This window comes from Dendropsophus ebraccatus, chromosome 9 (assembly GCF_027789765.1).
Source record: "Dendropsophus ebraccatus isolate aDenEbr1 chromosome 9, aDenEbr1.pat, whole genome shotgun sequence".
NCBI classification, from domain to species: domain Eukaryota; kingdom Metazoa; phylum Chordata; class Amphibia; order Anura; family Hylidae; genus Dendropsophus; species Dendropsophus ebraccatus.
In genome coordinates, this window is record NC_091462.1 from 38,389,219 (window position 1) to 38,413,084 (window position 23,866).

The 23,866-nt window shown below is 35.2% G+C and overlaps 1 protein-coding gene across 26 annotated transcripts in view; it reads right to left on the minus strand.

Moving 5' to 3' along the window:
- The window catches only part of TTN (titin), a 237,758-nt gene that overhangs the window by 115,313 nt on the left and 98,579 nt on the right, over positions 1–23,866 (minus strand). For 9 of the 26 annotated variants that reach the window (XM_069983050.1, XM_069983048.1, XM_069983045.1 and 6 more), the window contains 47 exons: positions 23,558–23,635; positions 22,639–22,665; positions 22,252–22,314; positions 22,024–22,071; positions 21,262–21,330; positions 20,852–20,923; positions 18,813–19,085; positions 17,805–17,852; positions 16,209–16,286; positions 15,948–15,980; positions 15,663–15,743; positions 15,238–15,306; positions 15,017–15,094; positions 14,850–14,930; positions 14,615–14,671; positions 14,143–14,223; positions 13,927–14,004; positions 13,656–13,730; positions 12,755–12,835; positions 12,209–12,289; positions 12,010–12,093; positions 11,715–11,786; positions 11,414–11,479; positions 10,626–10,724; positions 10,395–10,475; positions 10,008–10,061; positions 8,969–9,043; positions 8,755–8,838; positions 7,724–8,239; positions 7,112–7,186; positions 6,889–6,969; positions 6,675–6,743; positions 5,933–6,016; positions 5,609–5,689; positions 3,568–3,654; positions 3,374–3,451; positions 3,214–3,285; positions 2,817–2,894; positions 2,584–2,649; positions 2,312–2,395; positions 2,105–2,185; positions 1,805–1,879; positions 1,379–1,462; positions 646–720; positions 496–564; positions 312–404; positions 79–162 (listed from right to left, as the gene is read on the minus strand). In XM_069983050.1, coding sequence (XP_069839151.1) covers positions 79–162; positions 312–404; positions 496–564; positions 646–720; positions 1,379–1,462; positions 1,805–1,879; positions 2,105–2,185; positions 2,312–2,395; positions 2,584–2,649; positions 2,817–2,894; positions 3,214–3,285; positions 3,374–3,451; positions 3,568–3,654; positions 5,609–5,689; positions 5,933–6,016; positions 6,675–6,743; positions 6,889–6,969; positions 7,112–7,186; positions 7,724–8,239; positions 8,755–8,838; positions 8,969–9,043; positions 10,008–10,061; positions 10,395–10,475; positions 10,626–10,724; positions 11,414–11,479; positions 11,715–11,786; positions 12,010–12,093; positions 12,209–12,289; positions 12,755–12,835; positions 13,656–13,730; positions 13,927–14,004; positions 14,143–14,223; positions 14,615–14,671; positions 14,850–14,930; positions 15,017–15,094; positions 15,238–15,306; positions 15,663–15,743; positions 15,948–15,980; positions 16,209–16,286; positions 17,805–17,852; positions 18,813–19,085; positions 20,852–20,923; positions 21,262–21,330; positions 22,024–22,071; positions 22,252–22,314; positions 22,639–22,665; positions 23,558–23,635 — 4,098 coding nt within the window. The remainder of the gene's footprint in view (positions 1–78; positions 163–311; positions 405–495; positions 565–645; positions 721–1,378; positions 1,463–1,804; positions 1,880–2,104; positions 2,186–2,311; positions 2,396–2,583; positions 2,650–2,816; positions 2,895–3,213; positions 3,286–3,373; positions 3,452–3,567; positions 3,655–5,608; positions 5,690–5,932; positions 6,017–6,674; positions 6,744–6,888; positions 6,970–7,111; positions 7,187–7,723; positions 8,240–8,754; positions 8,839–8,968; positions 9,044–10,007; positions 10,062–10,394; positions 10,476–10,625; positions 10,725–11,413; positions 11,480–11,714; positions 11,787–12,009; positions 12,094–12,208; positions 12,290–12,754; positions 12,836–13,655; positions 13,731–13,926; positions 14,005–14,142; positions 14,224–14,614; positions 14,672–14,849; positions 14,931–15,016; positions 15,095–15,237; positions 15,307–15,662; positions 15,744–15,947; positions 15,981–16,208; positions 16,287–17,804; positions 17,853–18,812; positions 19,086–20,851; positions 20,924–21,261; positions 21,331–22,023; positions 22,072–22,251; positions 22,315–22,638; positions 22,666–23,557; positions 23,636–23,866) is intronic. The other 17 variants (XM_069983026.1, XM_069983052.1, XM_069983046.1 and 14 more) reach the window with 15 other exon arrangements.

Genomic DNA, 23,866 nt, shown 5'->3' on the forward strand with positions numbered 1-23,866 from the left:
TAATATATGTTCGTTTACTCATATACTCCCATGTGTTTTTTTTTATATTAAGGGTGTGTAAAGGTTTAGCTGTTGTACCTTTAAATGGTGGGGCAATATCCTTTCTGGGAACAGAAATTGGTTCTTCCTGTTTTGGGGGTATTTTCTTTGGTAATTCAGGGACTTTGAAAGAGAAGTGGAGTAAGCTATCATATACATAACTAGTGATGGCGACTTTATTTACCAATAAGAATTTTATTCTACGGACAAATGGCAAAAATGTAAGATACACATAGTGACTGTAATGCCATTCTTGTAAAAAAAATCAATACCTTTAGGAGGTGGAGGAGGAGCAGTTGGGATTTCTTTCTTAGCGATAGGAGTAGGTAATTTCTGCTCTATCGAGACTTTAGGAGCCTCTGGTGCTTAAAAGTAAATATGAAAATTTTAGTAACCCAATCTAGGCCATAACAATATATGACTATAATACTGTAGTAAGGGAGACATATTTTGTACCTTTGGCCTGTGGTACTTCCTTTTTAAATGGCTTAAGGGTCACCTTTTCCTCTGGTACAGGTGTAGGCACTTAAAGATATTAGTAAAAATTATATTTTTTCTGGACATAAGACAATATAAAATAAAACACAAAAGGTGTACCATGTGTACCTTCAGCAGGCTTTGCTTTCTTACGTATTATTGTAACCTGCTCTTCAGGAACTGCCATCTTGGGTGGTTCTGGCACTAAAAATATTGTATATTTTACTAATAGCATCCATACTGAATTATATCTAAAACTTATCAATAATATTTTAAGGAATAACAGATTACATTAATGAATAAGAGACATGAGTTGAGGATTATTTCATACTCATGTGCGAATGGTATTTAAAGAAAAAGGTATGTATGTTCTGATCAAAATTTATAAATTTTCCACTTACAGGGAAACTAACACAGAAGTAAGTTCAGTGGTTTAAAATGTGTTTTCATTACAAACCACATCAGATCAAATTGAAATTTACTACTGTTAAATAGGTATAAAACATAACAATGTCCATTGTAAAATATGTTTAAAAAGTTAAATATAAATGGCAGATAAGGACTATTTAAAGTGATATCTCTCTGATATCACCAGGTCTGTTGTCCTTAATATATATGTTCTGGCTATAGTGTACTTTTGGCCTCAAACTGTTCAATGTGAGAAATGTTGAACTTGATGATCATGCATCTTTTTTCAATCAATGTGTTAAGGTGTATGTATGTGAAAAAGTTACACAGAACAATTACTCAAAAAACCTATAACTTTTTTTTTCAAAACTGACAACAGTTAAAAAGACAAAACATACATACACCTTTAAAGATGTTAGTAACATTAAGGCTAAAGATGACTTCTGATGAATACCTTTAACTATTGGGGTAATTGTCTTTTTAGGCAATTCAATAATCTCTTCCGCCTCTGGAGAAACAGTCTTCAAGTCTTCAGATGCTTTAAAGATAATATTATGACTTACTAAAGTCCATAAATACAGGAATTTCTTTTGAAAGAACTTTAAAAAATTTGGTCACCTAACACGTCCAGCTTCAGTATTAAACACATACATGGAAAAACACAACACAAAATATTTACAGAAGATATTCCTATTTAATCTGGGATCTTCTTTGCCAGTGCAATACATCTAACATACCTACCCAGGATATATATGTTGCTAAATCTTAAAAATCATCCGATGTTTGTCATTTGGTTATTACATCCCAGATGGAATATTTAACAGAAATCTGCATATATAGAAATGGAATGCATTATTGAAGGAGTTAAAGTTTTATATACCTTTGTCAGGTGGCGCTTCTGGAATGACCTTTGGCACTGTTGCTACAGGAACAATCTTCTTAGGTGCTTCGGGCACTTTAAAGAATATTACATTTGTTTTAAGGACAAAAACATAAACCGAAAGGCAGTATAGTAAGAAGAACAAAACTACTGTGATACCAACAAACAAGCACAAAAGGGACATGACAGGAAGATGTAATGAAGAAAAATAAGATGATGTGTAGGTATGAACACAATTTGACACATGTTTACAGAACATAACGAGATTTTAGAATTGGACTTTAAGATTGCAATTTATACCTTTAACTGGAGCCGCCTCTTTTTTAGGTGTGGGCTCTGGTGCCTTTTCTTCTGGTACAATGCGCTTAGGTGGCTCAGGCACTTTAAAAATGTTTTAGATATATTAAGATTTGGGAGGAAAAGACACAGATAACAAACATAAACATAACATTAAACACACAAAAAAGAAGAAAATCCATATGGAAAAATCTATATTTTGAGGTATACCTTTGACAGGTGTAACCTCCTCTTTTTTAGGAGTGGGAACAGGCACTTTCTCTGCAGGAGCGGGCTTCTTCTTTAGTTCAGGAACTTTAAAGACAATGATTTGTTTAAATCATTTGGTCCTTACCTAGCCAACTATTTGTATTCCATTACAACTATACAAAATGTTTTATTCTTTATAGCGGTAAAATAATTATTTGAATATTATATATGTAAGGATGCAAGAAAAAGCTATTAGAGTACAGCTTAGCTTCTATATAAATTAGTCAATATACCTTTAAAAGGTGGAGCTTCCACAGGAGCTTTTGGCTCTGGAACCTCTTCTTTACGCTTTAATACCACTTTAAAAATACAGATTTTATTCATGTATTTTTTAAACTAAACTAAACTACACAACACACATGAATAGGACACAGGTCAAATGTCTCATATGACACATAAAGGTACACATAACAAACAGTACAAACACTAACATATAGGTTGTTTAAGCCGCCAATAACCAAACTACCTTTGGCTGGTGGTGCTTCTTCCTTTTTGGGCGCTGGAGTTGGTATTTTCTCTGGTGCCTTTTTGGCCACTTCAGGTACTTTAAAAACATCACATGCATTCATAAGAATGGCTTTACAAGCCTTACAAGAATCACATTTGACATAAAAAAACACCAATAAACACTACGTAAGATTAAGAGACATTGTAACAAAAAGGTTACCTATGCAAATAAATGGCAGATTAACCTGTATTTATCTTTGCCTCTTACAAAACACAATAATAACCATACATAGTATAATAACCATACATACGTAGTATCAAAGATAAATTAAGATAAGATGGGAATGTAAGGTTAAGATTTTAAAGGAAATTAAGATTTTAAAGTTGAAAGAATTGACCAATAAAAGACCAACTACCTTTAGGAGCAGGCACTTCTTTTTTAGGAATTATTTTTTCTTCAGGAACGACTTTCTTGGGAATTTCTGGCACTTTAAGGATAGGATTGGAATTTTAGCGATATGTAAGAACATCAAAATGCTTTAGCAAAGTATTAAAGAAATAAGAAAAGAAAAGTACCTTTAGGAGCTGGAACCTCCTCCTTCTTAGGCACAGCTACAGGAACCTTTTCCTCTACTCTCTTAGGCACTTCTGGTGCTTAAAAAAATACATTATGGGAGTTTTTTTTTTGAATGCCCTATTCTAGTAAGAAGCAATTCTACAGAACATAAAACACAATTTCCAGTAACATGAATGAAGCTATGCTAATGTACCTGCACTGGGAGGTGCGACTTCCTTCTTTGCAGCAGGTTTTGGTGGTGCTTTCTCTTCAGGTGGAGCAACCTTTGGTTTCTCAGGCACTTAAAAGATACAGTATTTCTTATAGGTTTTGTCATTTATATTTAAAGAAAGGACATACATGTATGTATCTATGACAGACATAAGGTACACTACATACAGCAGATGCTAAAGAAAAATACAACGGAAAAAAACAAACACCATGAGATAACAAGGGTACTCTTAGTCTATTGATGAAACACCATAAAAAGGATGGTACATATAACAGATAAAGAAAAAACAAACAACTTTTACAAGCCCTATGCTGTAAAGCAGCAGTCCAAAAAGTCTAGATCACTTCCTAACAGCAGAAAAAAAACTGCTAGTAGGTGACATGCCAGAATTTCCATCTGTAATATGTACACTGGTTTACAGCATTATGCTTTTAAGCCAAATCACACATTTGTAGAGATAAAGTTGTCACCTATCGTCCACCTTTGACATTTTCATTAATCTATATAGGTTAATATAGCCCATTACTTATCTCACATTGGCACTAAATTACAGCCACATTATTACCCAGAGGTGCACTAACCCCAGTGTTCTTGGATGCATCGTTTTTGTTTCAGACAATGAACAGTGTTTTAATGTAGATAAAATGGCCAATGCATAATAGAATCTAAATTGTTATGGTTGAAAAGTGAAATTGATAAAGGTCCCCATACACCTTATACTTTTGTTGGCCATACCCGCCGGTATAAGATGTATGGAGCTCCCCTGATCATCCACAGACAGATGTTGTTGGTAAACATAGGGTCGGGCATGATGGAAAATCACCACCAACCACTTTTGTCCAGGGAGAGATAAGCCGGTCTCTTGCTTCTGCTTAACCCTCCCTATGGAGAATACAGGAATGCTCAGCCATTAAAGATGTATGGCCATCTTAACAGAATTTAGTATAGATTATCAGAAATGTGAGGGCATTACTTGGGTATAACAGAGGCTGTAACTTAGAACCATTGCAAGACAAATAAACAAACATATTTACAAAGTAATTCATATAGACTAAATGTAAATGCAAAGGGTACAACAATCCATAAAGTGGAACATACTTTAAGTATTTGTAAATAGAAATTTAAAGGAGTTTTCTGGAACAGAAAATGACACAGGGCAATGAATAGGAGGGCTCATGCACTGGTGCTCCTCATGCACCAGTACTGCAGCTTTAGAGTCCCTGGTAAAGGATTCCTGATGTTCCTTGTACACTTAGGACACTCCAGCCAATCACTGGCCTCAGTGGTCACATGCAGAAGGGTAAGTATAGCCTTTTGTATCTGCCCACCTGCTCCCTCCCCAGACATTTTTATTGCTATTCCCAGAATAACCCTTTAATATATGATTTTATTCCAAGTTTACCAGTTATAAATGTATAGCATTAAATGGGTTCAGCCACCTCAACCACTTATGCTCTATCCAAAGGATAGTTCATATGTTTCTGATTGCAGAAGGTTACAATGGTTGGACTATCGGACACTAATTACCTCAAGAATAAATTTCAAGAACAGGTGTCTTGATTGAGACTTCATTGTCTAAGGTAGATAGCTGAGTGCTGTATTTAGCTATGTTTGGAGTTGCAATGCACAATGAATGGAGCAGGGGTTTAACTTTAGGGCAATGTTCACACACCGTCAAAATAATGTCCTTCATTTATGGACAACGATCATTTAACGGCAAATAACAGCCGTTATTTTGTAACAATGGCCACTTTGACAGTGTGTAAATTAAAGGGATATCTGACACACAGCCTATGCACCAAACAGAAAAACCCATTACGTGATATATATATATATATATTTTATCTATTGTTCATATTCTCAGTACTGGGTTGGTACTAAAATACTTAATTTTATCCTGAACTTTCTGTAATCTGTTCTGTAAAGTGTGATATGTTAACTATATTGATGTTATAATTGCATTAATATATAAAAAATAATTCTATATGATTAGTTTTTATACAGTAAATAACTATTAAGCTACCTTTTGCAGGTGGCACTTTAACTTTTGGTGCTTCCTCTTCCACCCTCTGTTCTGGAATGGCCTTCTTAACGTCCTTAGAAACTTTAGAAATATTGCAATTTTTAGCCGCTTAAGATGTTAAAAGACAAAATGATGAGACACATAACATAAAACATTTTCCTGCATTGAAAGAAAAACTCTAGTTAGGTATGAAGATGGAGGTGCCGGAACACCTTAAGAGTTTTAAGATGATGACAAAAAAACAACATAGAAGATGACAGTGAATAAGATAATATGAGTTTACACTGGCTGAATATTTTCTGATAGCATGAAGAGGTAATATACCTTCAACATGTACAATTTCTTCTTTTTTAGACACAGTAATAGCTTCCTTTACTTTTGGAACAGGTTTCTTGGGCTCTTCAGGAACTTAAAAGAGATTAGTTGACTTAAAAGATTTGAAGAGTATAAGAAAGACATAAAACATACGACACAACACCTAATGCTGAAAACTACACTGGACTGTCTAAAGAGACAGAATGCCTGTTTGGTCTTTCATTACAATATAACACATATAATAATGGATAAATGTTGGAAATGTTAACTATATATTTACAACAATATAATTTAAGGCTATGTTCACACTACGTATATTTGAGGCTGTATGTTTGAGGCTGTATAGCAACCAAAACAAGGAGTGGATTGAAAACACAGAAAGGATCTGTTCACATAATGTTGTAATTAAGTGGATGGCCGTCATTTAATGGCAAATATTTGCTGTTATTTTAAAACAACGGCTGTTGTATTGAAATAATGGCCGTTATTTACAGTTATATGGCGGCCATCCACTCAATTTCAACATTGTGTGGATAGAGCCTTTCTGTGTTTTCAATCCACTCCTGGTTTTGGTTGCTATGAGGACCTGACATGAGGACCAAATACAGCCTCAAATATACATAGTGTGAACCCAGCCAAAAGCTGTAAAAAGGCTAAACTATATTATCACTATGTTATATATACAAGGAAAATAATATAATGTAACTGAAATTTGGTATTGCTTTAATATATCCATGAATAAAACATATACCTTTAGCTGGTGCCACCTTTTTAGGAACAGCAGTGGTCACTTTTTCGACTGGTACAACTATTTCTGCTTCTATTTATTGAAAGAATATACTATGTGAGGCACCTGACTACGTCAAGTCACTGACACATACACAATAAGAAAACACAAAACACCAAAAACACATATACAAATGTACACATAAACAAGACGCAAAGAAGGTGCAATTATAAAATACCTTTTTGCACAGAAACCCTTTCTTTCTTTGAAACAATTGTCACCTTTTCAGCTGGGGCAACTTTTTTAGGTATATCTGGTTCTTTGAAAATATGAGGTAAAGATTCAGAAAATAAGAGGAATGAAGAGTAACACATTTAACAAACAAGAACAGAGAGACATCCACAGACAGCACAAAAAAAGACAAACAAAAAGAACACTCGTTTCATAGGTAACTTTTGTACCTTTTGCTGGTGGAATATCTTTTTTAGTTATCGTTACTTTTCTTTCTATGACAACAGCAGTAGGTTTTTCTGGTTCTTTAAAATAGCAAAAATTTCTAGTAAATATAGGTAATAAGATTTTCTTGAACATGATATTTTTAATATGCAAAGTGTATACAGTAGATTTGTTTACAGGTTGTCCAGTTCAAGAAAATAAGAGGTCTGTTTTTAGCGCCACAAAGTTTATCAATAGTCTGTGTTTGGCATTGCAATTCAGCCCTAGAGGCTACGTTCACACACTGTCAAAATGACGCCCGTTCTTAGTAGGCAGCTGTCATTTAACAGTGAGTAATGGCTGTTATTTCAAAACAAGGGCCATTGTGTGAACAAAGCCATACACTGTAATAGGGGTAAATTGCAATACAAAAGGTGTGGCTCTGTTTAAAAAGAATTAAAACTTTTTTTTCTAATACTGTACAACGCCTATAGGAATGTACTATAGATTGAGTGTAATTTAACTTTATTGATATTAAGGTGTATTTTGTAACAACTAATCTTTGAGTAAGAGAGCAAACAAGGTTCACAAACATGAAAACCAACATAGAAGACATAGAGTAAGGTAAAGACTTGTACCTTTCTCTTCATAAACCACATCAACTGTTTGGTATAAGTGTTCTTTTTCTGCTGTTATTCCTGTATCAGGTTCCTCGTAAACTTCTTCTTCGTAAATGTGCTCCTCGTCATAGGCCTCTTTTCTGGATTCATATGTTATTTCTTCATATCGCTCTTCTTCACGAGTGACTTCTTCTTCATAAGCTTCTTCCGGAACTTCAACATAGTATTCTTCAGGTGGTTCTTCATATTCCTCTTCAGGAGCCTCTTCTTCATACTGCTGTTCATAAACATATTCTTCTTTTCTATAGATCTCTTCTTCTCTCTCTGGCTCTTCATAAATTTCTTCTTTAGTGGCTACAACTTCTTCCTCATAGGTTTCTTCCTGGTAAACACTCTCCTTAAAGATAGCCTCTTTCTTTTTATATACTTTTTCATATACTTCTTTTTCTTTGTAAGCTGGGTGTTCAATAAATTCTGACTTCTCTTTCTTGTGTACCTCAACTACATGAGCTTCCTGACGTTTTCTTGAGGCCACTAACATTTTAAAAGATATACATTGATATTAATACTATTGTGAATCTTTAACCAAGTGGTTTATTTAAAGGGGTTTTCTGGGACTAAGTGATTGGTGGCCTATCCTATCACTAAGACTATCACTATCTAATCAGTGGGATGCTGATACTTGGCCAATCAGTTGATGTCTCTACATGTAAAAACTCAATGTAGTTGAAACTCCTAGCTCTGTCTTTTGAGAAGTGGTTGTGATCAGTTACCACAGCTCAGCTCTCATTCACTTCAATGGGAGCTAAGTTCTAGTAACCCAACTCAGCCACTAGACAATGTACAGAGTCAAGGACCCTGGAATAGTTTACTGTATACACCCAAGTGTGGAACACCAGATAAGCTTAAGTGCAAGTTGTTGACACCCTGCCGATCTGATTTTGATGGTCTTGAGGATAGGTCATCAATCACTAAATCCTGGAAAACCCCTTAAAAAAAGACTTGATCTTAACTAAAACTGTTAATCCTAAAAGACCTAAATATTGTACCTGAAACTGGAGTTGTCACTTCTTTTTTGGTAACAGTTATGACTCGTTTTTCCTCTTCTTTAGCTTTCTTTGGTACTTCAGGTACTTTAAAGAGTAATTTCAGTTTGACATATAAAGATTATGGGACACACAGTACAAATACACAAATAAGTTAAAGAATAAAGAGACAAGATACAATAAAACAAGCCTATCTGGCTTCAAAACTATAATCTACCTGGTGGTTCAGGAGCTTCAATTTTTTTCGAAGCAATGCGTATCTTAGCTTCTTCTTTCTTTTCAATTTCAGGCACTTAAAGATATATTAATAGGAATGTTCATCATGACTTGTCATATAGAACAGGGCGCTTACAGGCATAATAATTAGAGAGGAATCACCGACAGTACAAGAGACACAAAGAAACATTGTGACAAACAAACAATGCTTACTGCATTTTTAATTTTTTCCTAATAGGATCTAGTAAATCGAGAACGCTATTTATGGATGGGTTCACACACTTCAAAGTGAAAACAAAGAAGTCTGTAAAATAGGCTTTATTTAATAGTGTGTTCTATTAGGCTATGCTCCCACGGCATCTTTTTGGTCGAAAAAACTAGCTTTTTTTTTTTTTTTTTACAATAATGCTCCTTAATAATGATTATCATCAATAACATCGTCAAACATTATAAAAGAAAAGAGCATTTTTTCACTTAAAGACATTGTGGGAAATATGTGTATGCCTTAAAATAAATGAAAAAGTGGTGGTCAGTGAACAAATTGGGGGTGATTTATCAAAGGGTGTAAAATTTAGGCTAGTGCAAACTGCCCACAGCAACCAATTAGAGCTCCTCTTTTATTTTACCAGAGCTGAAAGCTGAGCTGTGATTGGCTGCTGTGGGCAGTTTGCACCAGTCTAAATTTTACACCCTTTGATAAATCACCCCCATTATGTTAAAAAATGTTTATACTTCAAAAGTTGACTGATGCTCTTCCATTGCCTTTAATAGAACATGCTATTTGTTTGAGAAAACAGTTGCTTTTATATCAAATTTCTGGCTTTTTTATGTTTACAGTGTGTGAAACCAGGCTTTTAGTAGTTTCTTAAGAAGTCCATTGAAAAAAGATATCTCCAAAACCTACAGTTCTATATATATTAAACAATGCATTCAAGCAAGTGTAAAACATCATGGACTTTTTTGTTATGATTGAGATATTTAATTTCTCTTTTTTTAATACTTTGTTGTAAAGAATTTGCTTATGCCCACAAGCATTATACCTTTTGCTGGTGGTATCTTTTTTTCAGGTACTGGCTTCTTTGGTGCTTCAGGAACTTTGAACATAAGAGTTTTGTATAAGAATATTTTGGTGGAAAAAACACACAGACGGCTAGTACAAATATGTTGGTAGACATACGCAGAGTAGTGCACTTCACTAGTTCAAGCTAAACAATAATGGACGAAGCACTCAGCACTTTACAGCCACATAAACCATTTCAGGAATTGGAATGAGTATTGTTATGTTTAATGATTATGGATATAATTCTAATGGTTGGTATAGGGATGTTTACCATAATGGTGTTAGACATTTGCACCATAAATTGTATAACATTATGGGTAGTAGAGTAGCTTTAAAATCTGTTAGATATATAGGCTAGTCAATATACCTTTAGCTGGGGGGACCTCAGGTTTTTCAGCAGCTATTGGCATCTTTCCAGCCATTTTAGGTTTCTTAGCAGCTTCAGGTACTAAGACATAGTAACACATTTAAGAAGTTCAGACAACACATATCACAACATATAAAACATATAATAATACATATATGGACACTACATGTAATGACCACATTTAGGAAGAAGAATGTTGTACTCTTTTGTAAGCTCAGCCAGCAAATATACCTTTGAGGGGAGCAACTTCCTCTGTTGTAGAGACAGGCGCAGGCACCTCAACTGGTGTAGGCACCTTTTCAGCAATAACCTTCTTAGGCTTTTCGGGAACTTTGAAATAGCAAAAGAGTTCTGTGATCACTCAATATTTTTAAGGTACTAAGCACATGACACAAAGAGGACCAAAACCAGGCAAGACATAAGAAAGAAAAATATACGCACAAGACACAACATGGATGACACATTGTTTGGATGACACAACATACAACATGTAGGTTAATTATATTCTATTAGTGAATATTTTTTGAAATTTTAATAAAACTTTATTTTCATGCACAAGTTGGTTTCTCTCAAATATTTATTTCCCTCTTTTAAAAGCAAAAATGAATATTAAAAAAAATGTATCATCAGGTTAGCTGATCCTGACCTGGTGATAGATTTTGATAAGGGAAGAGGACAGTGAGGCAGATGATAGGTATGCAGTATTATAGTAAAAACATATGTTTTGCTTCACTGTATCCCGTCCTATTAGACTTAATCAGCAGATTAGGATTATCTAACCTGCTAATAGAATCACCTTAAGCTAAAACTTCACTTGTATAGGTTAGCTTTTTATTTAATGTAGTTGCAAAGAAAATTGTCTTAAAATATGCATTCTAGTTAGAGTTAAAGTATGGATACTACAGACATGTCCCTTTGATATGCATCCAAAGCCACCAGTCTAGTTAAGGTGTTAAAGAAGCATTGAAAAGTGTGAGATTTTGGTTTAATCTTGCATAAATATTGCCGTATCAAGCTACCTTTTGCTGGGACAGCCTCTTCCTTTTTAGGAGTAGGGGCAGGCATTTTTCTTGGTGCTTCGGACACTTTAAAAATATTATTTTGTGTCAGATATCATCAAAACCTCAATTCCATTAAATTTCCATATATATATATATATATATATATATATATATATATATATATATATATACCCTGCACATACACAAGCTGTAATAAAGCTCATTGTCGTGGGCTAATAGGATAGCCTAATTCCAAAGGTTAACGAAAAATACAGAGAAAAACAAGAATTATTTTATGGACAAGAAGAAAGAATTATACCTTTTTCAGGCACAGCTTCTTTTTTAGGCAAGAAACTAGGAACTTTCTCCTCTGGCACAGGTTTTGCAGGCACTTAAAGAATATTATTTAATTTTAGAAAGTTGAAATGCAAAACTGAAATCTAAAGAGTTTTCCTTAGTTACTACTACTATAAGCTACATACAAACAAATATATAGTACACAAAGACATAACAATTAAAAAAAACGGATGGGAATGGATGTCTAAAGAATTGTTAGCATTCGCCTAAGCTCAAAGATAAGTGTAGATTTTTTTTCTTTTCTGAACAGCCTGTACCTTTAGCTGGACGAACTTCCTCTACTTTGGGTACAATTGATGGAACTTCTTCTTCAGGAACTTCTCGCCTTGGCACACCAGCCACTTAAAAAATATGATAATCTCAGTTGTCTTTACAAATGCCATGTTTAATGTCTAACCAAAACACAATGTCTTACTATGTCCTCTATGTTTGACAAGATTTATAGAAACAAGTTACCTGCAACAGGAGGTTCTCCCCGTTTGGGAACAGAAACAGGTACTTTCTCTTCTGGAACAGGTCTCTTTGGTGCTTCGGGAACTTTAAATACATTTAAATAATACAACATGAAGGTACGTTGCACTGTCCAAACTCACACTTAAGAGATAATGTTAAACTCAGACAACAACAACACACAAGTGTAAGCGTCAAGAGTTTGTGGAATGGAAGAGCCACAGAGAACCACAAAGGACAGACAATGTACATTTATAACCAATGACATACAACATGCCTCAATGTGTGACAAAGAATACTGCTTGTGACATAAAAGAGTTATACTTAGTATAAATATTTTTGCAAGACAATTTGAAATAAAATTGTTACTACTTTACGACATCGAACATGACAAGTTAACATTGTTCAACAAAAATACACAAAATGTAGACATGCTGAAGAGTTTACTTAAGGTTATGGCCAATTAAAATTATACAAGCAAATCAAAAAAAGAAAAAAGAATACGAGCCGGGGTAATTGTTAAATATGTGACATATATTACACCCAAAATACCTTTGGCTGGAGGTATCTCTGCCTTTTTGGGAGCAGCAGGCACCTTTTCCTCTGGGACTGGTTTCCTTGGAGCTTCTGGTACTTTAAACAGATTAGAAATAAAGTATTGATATATCTTAGCTAGTGGGCCACATGCCGTTTTATAGACCTGAGGGCTGTTACTTGCTGCTGAGATTAGTGGCTGGAGATTTGGACTGGGCTGATAATTTAGGTAAACTTGGAATTAATAAGCACTACTACTATGGATTAGTTTATGCCCCAGGAAAACCTGGGCCCCTTGGCATTCTGGGTAAAACTCCTCTAAATGTGTAAAGCCTTGGGTGGGGCTGACAAGGAGTCCAACTTGTAACTGAAGATGGTGTCAGCGCCACCAAAAGACCCTGGTTTAATAGTAGGAGGATGCCCGTTTGGGAGGCCTACAATCCCAAGGTGGGTTAACGTGACCTTTATAGAGAAGGTCCAACAGCATCCAAATGGCCAAAGACTTAAGTAGGGGTTGAAACATCATATTTCTGTAAGCTTTGTTATCAATACAGATTGGAGATTATCATTTGGATGCTGTTGGACCTTGTTGACTATGTTGACCAAGAGACAATGATTTTCTTGATCTAGCTCAGATTTTCGCTCAGCTGCACACTATTATATTATTAATCGACAAACAACAATCCTTTTTGGTAAGCAAATGAAAAGCTTTAAAAGAGCAGCAACAAGAGGTATGTTTCACATCTTAAGAACTACATACAAACAACAAGAAAACTAAATTATATGACAAGCTTTTATAGCACAGCGTTAGAAAGGAGATAAAAAGTAAGCCATGACCAAACTGACAGAGACAATAAACAACACAAAACAACATAAGAAGCTAATTTAGATAAAGCTTTTCCCTAAAGCTCTTGTGTACCTTTAGCAGGCGGTGCCACCTTTTTAGGGACAGCCTCTGGTACTTTTTCTTCTATGACCATTCTCTTTGGTTTTTCTAGTATATTAAATATAGTTTTAAGACACCTACATGTACTATGAAAAATATGTGATACATTTCTGGACAAAACAACAAAACATAAACAAGCAACTCAAGTGTATAAATTAAAGAGACACACTGTAATGTAAAAAGTGCAATATTAACATTAAACACTAATATTATACATAAAGGCTTAGTAGGAGCATTAAGATACCTTCGGCTGGGGGCGCCTCCTTCTTTTTAGGAATGAAGGCAATTTCTTCTTCGACAACTTTCTTTGGAGCCTCAGGCACTAAAGACATTTACTTAATTACTTAAAATTCTAGGTATCCATGGTTTCTTTTTCTTTCAACTCAAAATACAAACATACACTATATAAAATATACAAATATAACACACATAAGAGGTGAATACAATAGCCATACTATACCTTTGGCAGGTGGAGCCTCCTTTTTAGGTACAGATACAGGCAACTTCTCCTCTGGAACTGGTTTTTTGGGTGCTTCGGGAACTACAAATATATTGTTTGTGTAAATTTCCCCATTTTAGGACTTTCATGCATAGGTGTGACGTTAGAAGATAAAGGGGTTGTTACAAAACCATAAGAAGGTGCAAAGCAATCAAGACTTTCGCCGGTAACAAGGTAAGGTAGTGATACAAACACCACATACATACAGTATATGGTATGAAGATTACAGATGGTGTACAATACAGACTGACAATGACACAATTGGGCAAAAAGCGAAACGAAGATTAGAGCCCTTTGTAAGGTAGTTATAAGAGGGTATAAGACAAAGACATAAGGGTCATCATAATATGGACTCAACAAACAAACACTTATATACAGACAGCACATAAATATGTAGTAAAGCTTGCAAGCATCATATACAAAGCTATGATACCTCTAGCTGGTGGAGCTTCCTCCTTTTTAGGAGCAGGTACAGGCACCTTTTCGACAGCTTTAAAATAATATTTAGAACATTTAGTATCAACATATTATGCATATAATACTAATAAGAAGCTTAACAAGACGGCACATAAAATGGGTAAGCACTGAAAAGACACACTGTAGCAGAATACCAAGCAAGATAGTTAAAGAAGGCGCAATGTATATAGACTATTAGTAGGTCTATATACCTTTAGGAGGTGGTACTGCTTCTTTTTTAAGAGTAGTTGGTACCTTCGCCTCAGGTATGGCTTTCTTTGAAACCTTTGGCACTTTAAAGACATTGAAACACTTAACACATGCTTTTCTTTTTTGGAACCTAGGTTCACGTGTAGCAAAAAGCAAGACTCATCAATACCTTCTGAAACTTCTTCTTTTCTAGAGATAGACACAGCCCGTTTCTCCTCTACAACAATCTTCTCATGTACAATGGGAACTATAGGATGTATAAGACATTGTATTCAACCGATTATCCCCAAGAAAATCACATACGTGTGTATATGAAAATAAGTGTACAGAGAACTGTTAGATAAAAGTAGAAGACACTATATGATAACTTAGTACATTGGTAGGACATACCTTTGCCGGCTGCAGCCTCTTCCACTTGTTGGGCATAGTAGAATTCTTCTGCTGCTCTTCTTTCTCCCACTGAATGTGAGCAAATTGCAAATATATTTTATATTATTCACTGTTATATATATATATATATATATATATATATTACGCAATCAACAGATTAATACTGCAAAAAGCACATTAGTCGGTTGGAAACTTACCATAATAATTCAGATTAATAAAAAAAAAATAACTATATGAGTTCAGCATATGAAATGCTCTTGCTCTCAAGAGTTTAGCACGTGAATTACTTTTGCTGCTAGTTAAAATGTTAGAATTACAAAAATACAAAACTGACTAGCCAGCTGGCATGGATTTGTTGGTATTGCCATAGCATTATTGTTGTCATTATTTATTAATGCTTGCATTACCCTTTGTCTTACCCATACCTTTTACAGATGTTATTTGTTGTTTCCTACGCATGGAAATAGGAACTTCTTCTTCTGAAACAGCCCATTGCCGAGCTTGTACTTAAAAAATAATGTGTATGTTCAGAAATGTGTGGTTTAAGTGCAACAAGGCACTAAAGGAGTTTTTAAACTTTGTATCACCAACTGTATGTGTTGTAAAGCAGGTGGGTTTCACTTAGTAAGGTATTGCTCCGCTATGTTGTCTACATGATATCACATTGTTATTAAGGAGGGGGAAAAAAACTAATGAACTGAATGACCTACCTCTTCTTGCTTCCACTTCTTCATGGACAGGAACTGCAAGTAAATATTAAACTAGTTAAATAGTTATCAAAATCTAGAAAGAAAGCTGTAAGAGAAGATGTTATTCTGTCCTCTCTCTCTACATTACGTCTGCCATTCTTTTAAGAGATGTTTAGTTAAGAGTATATTCAAGATTCATTCATGTTACTTATAAACAGATAAAACATCTATGTGTTCAAGCCATATCCCTGCTCTGTAAATGTTTAAAAGCAAAGGAGAAACCTGGTCTCCAGGTGCCTGCTTCCTCTTCTCTGGTCACAGCTCTTCTTTCAAATTGTTCCTCAATAGGCTTTCTCACCACTGCAAAAAATACATTTTGTCCCTTATGTGCTTCTAAGGCTATGTTTCCACAACTTCTTTTTTAGGTGAAAAACATCCGTTTTTTGATAATGATGGTCGTTAATGATCATTATTTATGGACACCGTTATAAAATAATGGCTTCTGTAAATAATGACTCGAGGTTCAGACAGCACAAAAAGTTAAAAGTTTTTAAAGTTCTTAAGAAAACATAAGATTTACAAAGAATAAGAAGATAAATAAACAAAGATAATAATAAGATAGACAAATAACGAATAGGTTGGTAGTTAAAAATAAATACAGAACCTCTGAGAGATATTAGAAAGATTGACTGACTGACAAACAAAAAGAAAGATGAAAAGAAAGACAAACAAAGGAACGATAGACTAAAGTACAAAAATACAATTTAGAAGAGAATTTAAAAAAAGAGACTTTTCCCCAAGAATATTCTTAACCTCACGGAAAGACATTATTTTAACACCTTCAAGACAGAGCCCTTTGATGCTAGGATTTCCGGGTCAAACTTCTGCAATGTTCCTCCTTGCCTTCTAAGAGCCATAGCGCTCCCCCACCTACAGGGCTGGTTGGGGTGTCATTTTTTGCGCCATGATCTCTAGTTTTTATTAATATCATATTGAAGTAACAAAAAAATTTTGATCGCTTTTTATAATTTTTTTTCTGATATATAATTTATCAAAGTCAGCAATCCTTTTTTTTTTTTTTTCTCCTGGTTTCCATTGTTCACCGTGCGTGAACAATAATGTTATATTTTAATAGATCGGACAATTCTGCATGCTAAAATATGTAATATGTTTATTTTTTTATATTTTTATAATGGGCAAGGGGGTATTTTAAACTTTTTTTGGAAGGGGGGTTTATAAGGGTTTTTTACTACTTTTAAAAACGTTTTTTTACACTTTTTTCCCCACTGTAAAACATGCAATCAATAGATTGCATGTACTGATCTATACCATAGCCATAGCATAGCATAGATCAGTGTTATCAGCGATCTATGCATACAGCCTGCCTGAGAGCAGACTCTATTAATAGATTGACGATCTGACAGGACGGAGATAAGAGGCTTACCCCCTCCCGTCGGTACAAGCGATCGGGACCCCTGCAGCATGGCTCACTCAGAAGGTTGTTCTGTCACTGAGTACCTTAAATGCCCGATCGCTATAGATCATGGTGTTTAAGGGATTAATAAAACACATCTGCGGGATAATAGCTGCCTCTCATTACCTCCAGACACACTGATGTGTGCGGGACCGCTCTCACTGCAGCGGTCCTGCACACATCAGTTAGCCCCTCAGTCAGGAACGTATATATATACATTCCTACTGCACGTGGTATGTATTATGTATACGTATTACTGATGGAAAGGGGTTAAAAACTACACCTTATTTTACCTAAAAAGAGATAGTGGGAATCACTAACAATACTATGCTACTCCTTCTACACGTTACACTACCCATATTGTATTAATATCAGGATTATTATGCCTACACGTGTGCAATTACCTGCAGGAGCTCCTGGGATCCTTCTTTCAGGGATCTCTTCTTTGATGGCTGGAGAAAAACAGGTCAAATGTCAAGGTGGGCAATTTAGATATAAATTTAAAGAGATCAAAGAAGATAGTGGTTACTTTTATTAATATTTCATTTCATTATTCTGATTGGCATGGGAGTCAGGATGGGCGGTTGTCATCTGCCTCGTGGTTTTTTTTTTGCCTTCCTCTGGATCTACAGAGTAGGGTTTCTCTAGGTTGAACCTGATGGACTTGATTGTCTTCTTTCAACCTTATTAACTATATTACTATGTTACCATTATAATAGTATGTACATATTCAGTAGGTCCTATTTCCTTGTAAGATTTTAGTTGTAGGTCTAAGGCTTTGTTTCCACAACGTCTCTTTTTACATGAAAAACAGATGTTTTTAATGATCATGATAACTAAGGCCTCGTTCACACGCTGTATATTTTTAATAAATAATGGCCATTGTTGCAGATTGCAACACCGACTGATAGTTATTAAACGGTGAATTCACATTGTTTCCAATGGAATCCCAGCAGGAGTGTATACACACTGTATACACTTCGGCCGAGATTACATGCGGCAGCACAGAAAACATTGAATAGCGGCCGCACAAAATTGACTGTGCAGACAATGTAAAGTACAGCTCCAACTATACTTTGCATTGTCTGCTATGGTTAATTGGAAATTGAGCACACCCAAATGTGCCCGAATTCCAATTCAAAAGAAGTGATGTTTATCTGGATGGTGAATGTCACAGACAGCGGCCATTCTGTGACACTGCATCTGAATGTGCCTCAAAAATGTCCGTCTTCATCAAAAGGGACACTTTTTAAAGAGAAAAAGATGTTGTGGGAACATAGCCACGAGGTGTTCCAAGATCATATGGAAGTACAAAAAGACATAAGACAAAACTATTTGATTGATAAAATATAGAATAAAGGTATACCAAATAATATATGATACATTTACCATACATATGAACTACAATATACCTTCTTCATAATATTGTTCCCTTTCTTCCTCAAAATATTCTTGCTTTCTCTCATAGACCTTTTCCTCATAATACTCTTTCTCTTCTTCATAAACATGTCTCTCATAGATCTTTTCTCTCCGATCATGTTCTTCATAAGCTTCCTCCTCTTCAGCATAAGGTTCTTCAACTTCATAAGCTGGTGTAGGTTCCTCATAAGTCTCATAGTACTCTTCCTTCTTTTTGGATACAGCAACAACTTTAACTTCTTCGGTTTTTCTTGGTTTTACCGGGACTTTAAAAATATGCATTCGAGTTACAAGAAATCCATGTTATAGCAAACATAACTAAGATGCAGAGTTTAAGAGTGATTAGTTAAAAAAAAAAAAAAAAAGAGTCTTGTGGGATAAGAATGAATTATAAGCCTCCATATTTCATAAGAGTTGAAGAAACTACTGACACAAAGACACTAAATTTTAAACATGATATTAAAAAGGTAAATAAATGGATGACATAAAACAAATCGGTAGATAGACAACACAAACTGGTGAAATAGATAGACAGACAGAAAAAGAACAAAATTCTAGATAGATGGTGGTGATATACATGATAGACAAAGAGATAGATAGATAGATAGATAGATAGATAATTGAATAAAATAATTTTTTAAGCGTACTTGTCATTTCTATCATGTTGCTGAACCAAAAGTCCCTGGAAGGTTCTCCACGTCTCACCAGCTTTGATTAAAGGTTGTATTATACAGCCCGATTTTCTATTTAAGCGAGCCCCGATCTGCTTGCCTATTACAGGGCTTGAATATTGTGTAACAAGGGCTGCATGGACATTGTAAGTTATATTTATGCAGCCCTCCATGCTCCCTGTTGTTCTCCTGCCTGTTCCCTGCTTACCACAGCTGCAGCTTCATCCCAGCATTTCTAAGTCTGCCTCTGCAGTGACTTGGCTAAGCGACCTGTCACTGCACAGACGGGTCAGCAAGTGTCACCAGTGGCTGCAGTGAGCAGGGGACAGGCAGGAGGACACTGGGGAGCATGGAGAGGTAAATAAAAACTTTATTTTCTATACTCTTTCATCAGCCACTGACTATGCACCCCCTATTACACAGAGCAATGTGCGGTCAGCAGGTGATGATTTTTAAGCTCGCTGAAAGAAAATGATCAGCCGACGATCGGCTCCTCGGTGGATCAATGTCTTTAATTGCATTCTGACTGATTGGGCATAAAATCACCCAGTGTAATAGAACCCTAATAGATGAAGGCCAGCAGAAGACATTAGGGACTGTCCAGATGACTTGTGGTTCAGACATCATGAAAGTAAAAAGTTATTTTTAAAATATATAAGATTTACAAAAAAAAAGAAAGAAAAATAAATAAAAACAATAGACAAATATTAAATAGGTTGGTAGTTAAAACAATTACAAAACCTCTAAGAGAGATTAGAAAGATTGACTGACCAACAAACAAAAAGACAAATGAAAGGAAAGACAAACAAATAAAGAAGCGATGGACTAAAGTACAAAAATACAGAAAATAATTTTAAAAAAGAGGCTTTTCTCCAAGAATATTCTTAACCACACGGAAAGTTTTTTTTTTTTTTTTTTTACATAAAAGCACACCACAAAACAGTTAATGCAATACAAACACCGTAAGTCATGTTGCACATAGATAATGTAGCGCATACTTCTGTTGTCGAAATATATGATGTTATTCACCACAGCACAAGGACTAAACTTTTTTTTTTATGTCTGGTAAGTTATATGATCTATTTCAAGGCTCAACTGTACACCAAAACAGACACACATAAAATCAATACAGAAGTTTAGAGTAAAGACACCAGTATAAAGAAGCACAAAACAGAAAACAACAAGTAAGGTGATGCGCATCTAGTAATAGTAGAGCCTATAGAATATTTTAGGTACTTAGTTTCACAGCCAAATTTGATGTTATATCTTTGAAAGTCTTCGTTCTTAGCATATAATCAAGCCCAAGCCAAGTTTATTATATCTGTCTGTATTAAGAGTTTTTTCTGGTGTTTTACATTTACCTTTAGCAGGGGGTGCTGGTGCAGGAGGAGCAGGTTTAGCTGGGACTTGCTTTTTCTTGCCAACTACAGAAACTTTGATACAATAACACTAATAAGAATATTTTGGAAATGTAAATGACTTTGCTCTGCTTTCCCTGAATGCAGATGCCTATTCTATATGATGTGCAGTTACTATAGCAGTAAACAATACAGACACACAGCTCGTGTAACAAATAGATCCCATAAACGACAGAAATGATACAGTACAAAAACACACATTGAAGATGGAAAGAGCCAAGAAGCAAATCTTCCAGTAAGTGTTTTAAGGTGGAAGAAATATACTTGAATATTTGTTTTTGAGTTGAAATCTTCCAAACGTGTTATAACGTTTAAATAAGCTGCTAACAGATATAATGTATCAGATAACTTACTTTTAGTTGGAGGAACTTCCTCTCCGATGTCTGGGACATCTCTGGTAACCTTTACACCTGGTTTAGGTACTAAGGAGGATACATATGCATTAACCATTGTGCAAATTAGTAGGACTTCTACTTAGCATAAATAAGCACATGGTTAATGCAGCCTAAGGCCACAAGTACACAACAGCTTTTTTTGGCTATTTGATGGCCATGTTTTTGGATGGATATCATTTCGCACCTAAGCAATGGGCATTATTTCAAAACAATGGCCATTATTTGTGGAATAATGGCTGTTGATTTGACATAATGACCGTTATTTGGGCGCAAAATGATTGCCATCCAAAAAGCAGTTGTCAAACGGACAAAAAATGACACTGTGTGGTTGTGGCCTAAAGGAGTTTTTCCATCACAAAAGCGATAGCATATTATTTGCATATGCCATCAATTCCTGATCAGTGGAGGTCTACCAGTTAGATCCCCCATGATCCCAAGAAGTGATTTCTGTTCTTTTGTTTTAGGGATCAGCAAGGGTCTTAGAAGTCAGACTCTTACCAATCATAATGTTATGGTACATCCTAGCTACAAGTGATAACATTCTGGGAATACCACTTTAACACAGTAAGAATTCTGAACTTTTAGATCTTGAAACTCATGAGATAAACTGCTTTGTTTAGCGATGAAATAGCATAGGTGGTCACACATCTCTTTAGTATGATGATTTTGTGTTAAGAAATGAGCGTTAATGATGTTTTTACACTTGTACTCTTTATGTACCTCTCTTTTGTTTCTTCACTTCCGGTAGAGGAGGAGGAAGTATGATTTCTTAGAATAAATAAATAGATACCACTTAATTATACATGCTGGAATAGTTATACTCATTGTTTAATAAACTCTGAAACTAAAGCTAAAAGATGATGCAGGAAGGAAGAGGTATATAGCAAAATGCCAAAATTTTGGATTCCTGAAAACAATGTGGAATAAATCATCTAATTTTTCACATACCTGCAATGATTGCTTCTTCCTCTAAAGGAGCAGATATGAAAGGTACTCTTGTATCTGGAACATCTGTAAACAAGGAATAATTGTTATGTTTTTCAATTACTAAATTAATAAAGTATTGTGTAGATGTGGATGGCCTTTTACATGGGCCAATTACTAGACATATGAACATTCTTGGAAAATAAGAATTAACAAGTTTAAAAGAGGCAGAAATGGTTGATAAATAAGAAAATACTTGTTTGTCAACTGATCATGCTGTTTATACAGGCCTAAGTATTATCATTGGTAGGCCTGCATTGATAAATGGGTTGGGCAAAAATGATGAAAATGAAGGTCAGCACAAACAATCCAATAATCGTTCAAATGAATGAGCCATGTCTTACGCCTTACCTGGTGGTCTAATTTCCAGTTTCATTTCTGAAAAAGAAGACAGTACATTCGCATTTAAGGGATGGTCCAGTTTATTTTCATACACACTATTAGGAAATTCTAAGATTTTTTAGAGAGATCTCTGCTCAGGATCCTCATATCTTGGGGGTTAGGAACTGAATCTGTTGCTTTTGAGTGCTTGTCTGGCATTACACAGACAAACTAATCATGTAGTGGGCAAAGTGTAATACTTCCTGCGGTAGTGTTGCAGGGTAACTAAACACTTACTGTAATGTTCAACCACAGATTACAAGAGATCTAGAGATGAGTGAACCTGGAGCATGCTTGAGTCGATCCGAACCCGAACTTTCGGCATTTGATTAGCAGTGGCTGCTGAAGTTGGATAAAGCCCTAAGGTTATGTGGAAAACATGGATATAGTCATTGGCTGTATCCATGTTTTCCAGGCAACCTTAGAACTTTATCCAAGTTCAGCAGCCACTGCTAATCAAATGCCGAACGTTCGGGTTCGGATCGACTCGAACCCGAACCCGGTTCGCTCATCTCTAAAGAGATCACTTTGTAATCAGCCTGTTGTCCATGGACCCTTCTAATAATCATAAATAGTCCAAAGTGGAGAATATATTTAATTAGACTACATATAACTCAAAGTTTTTCTATGGAGAGAAAAAAGGCATAAACATACATCTACATGTTATACGTTGTTTTACTACTTCTCTGCAAAATTTTCCCAGTTAGTAGTCATTTCAATAATTAAAAGTTCAAGTATAAAATATAGGCAACTACAAGTAAATAAGATCAGCCTTTATAATGGTTAAAATGCCAATTGTTGCCTGCAGCTCCTTCAAAGATGGTGGTTGTATATAGATCTATAGGAATTCTAGTAATTAGGTAAAGTTTTAATGTCCATCAGTACCAACCTTTGGTTGTCAGATACAGTTCAGCAGTGCTTGTGGCTTCACCTCTTGGTTCAAGACTGGCAATGACTGAATATACCCCTGTAGAAATAAAAATTATAGACATGTAAAATCATATTCATTGGTGTAAGTCTTAGGTAAGGCACACAAATCTCTAATCTATAACCAATTCTGATTATCAATCGGTGGTATGGGGGTTATAAAGACTAGACCGTCCCTTTATTTTTCTGTCAATGGATTCAGAGCAAGAACTGCATTGTCTATATTACACTGAAGAATTACGTAAATTCCTGTGGTTTATTCATTAAGGAT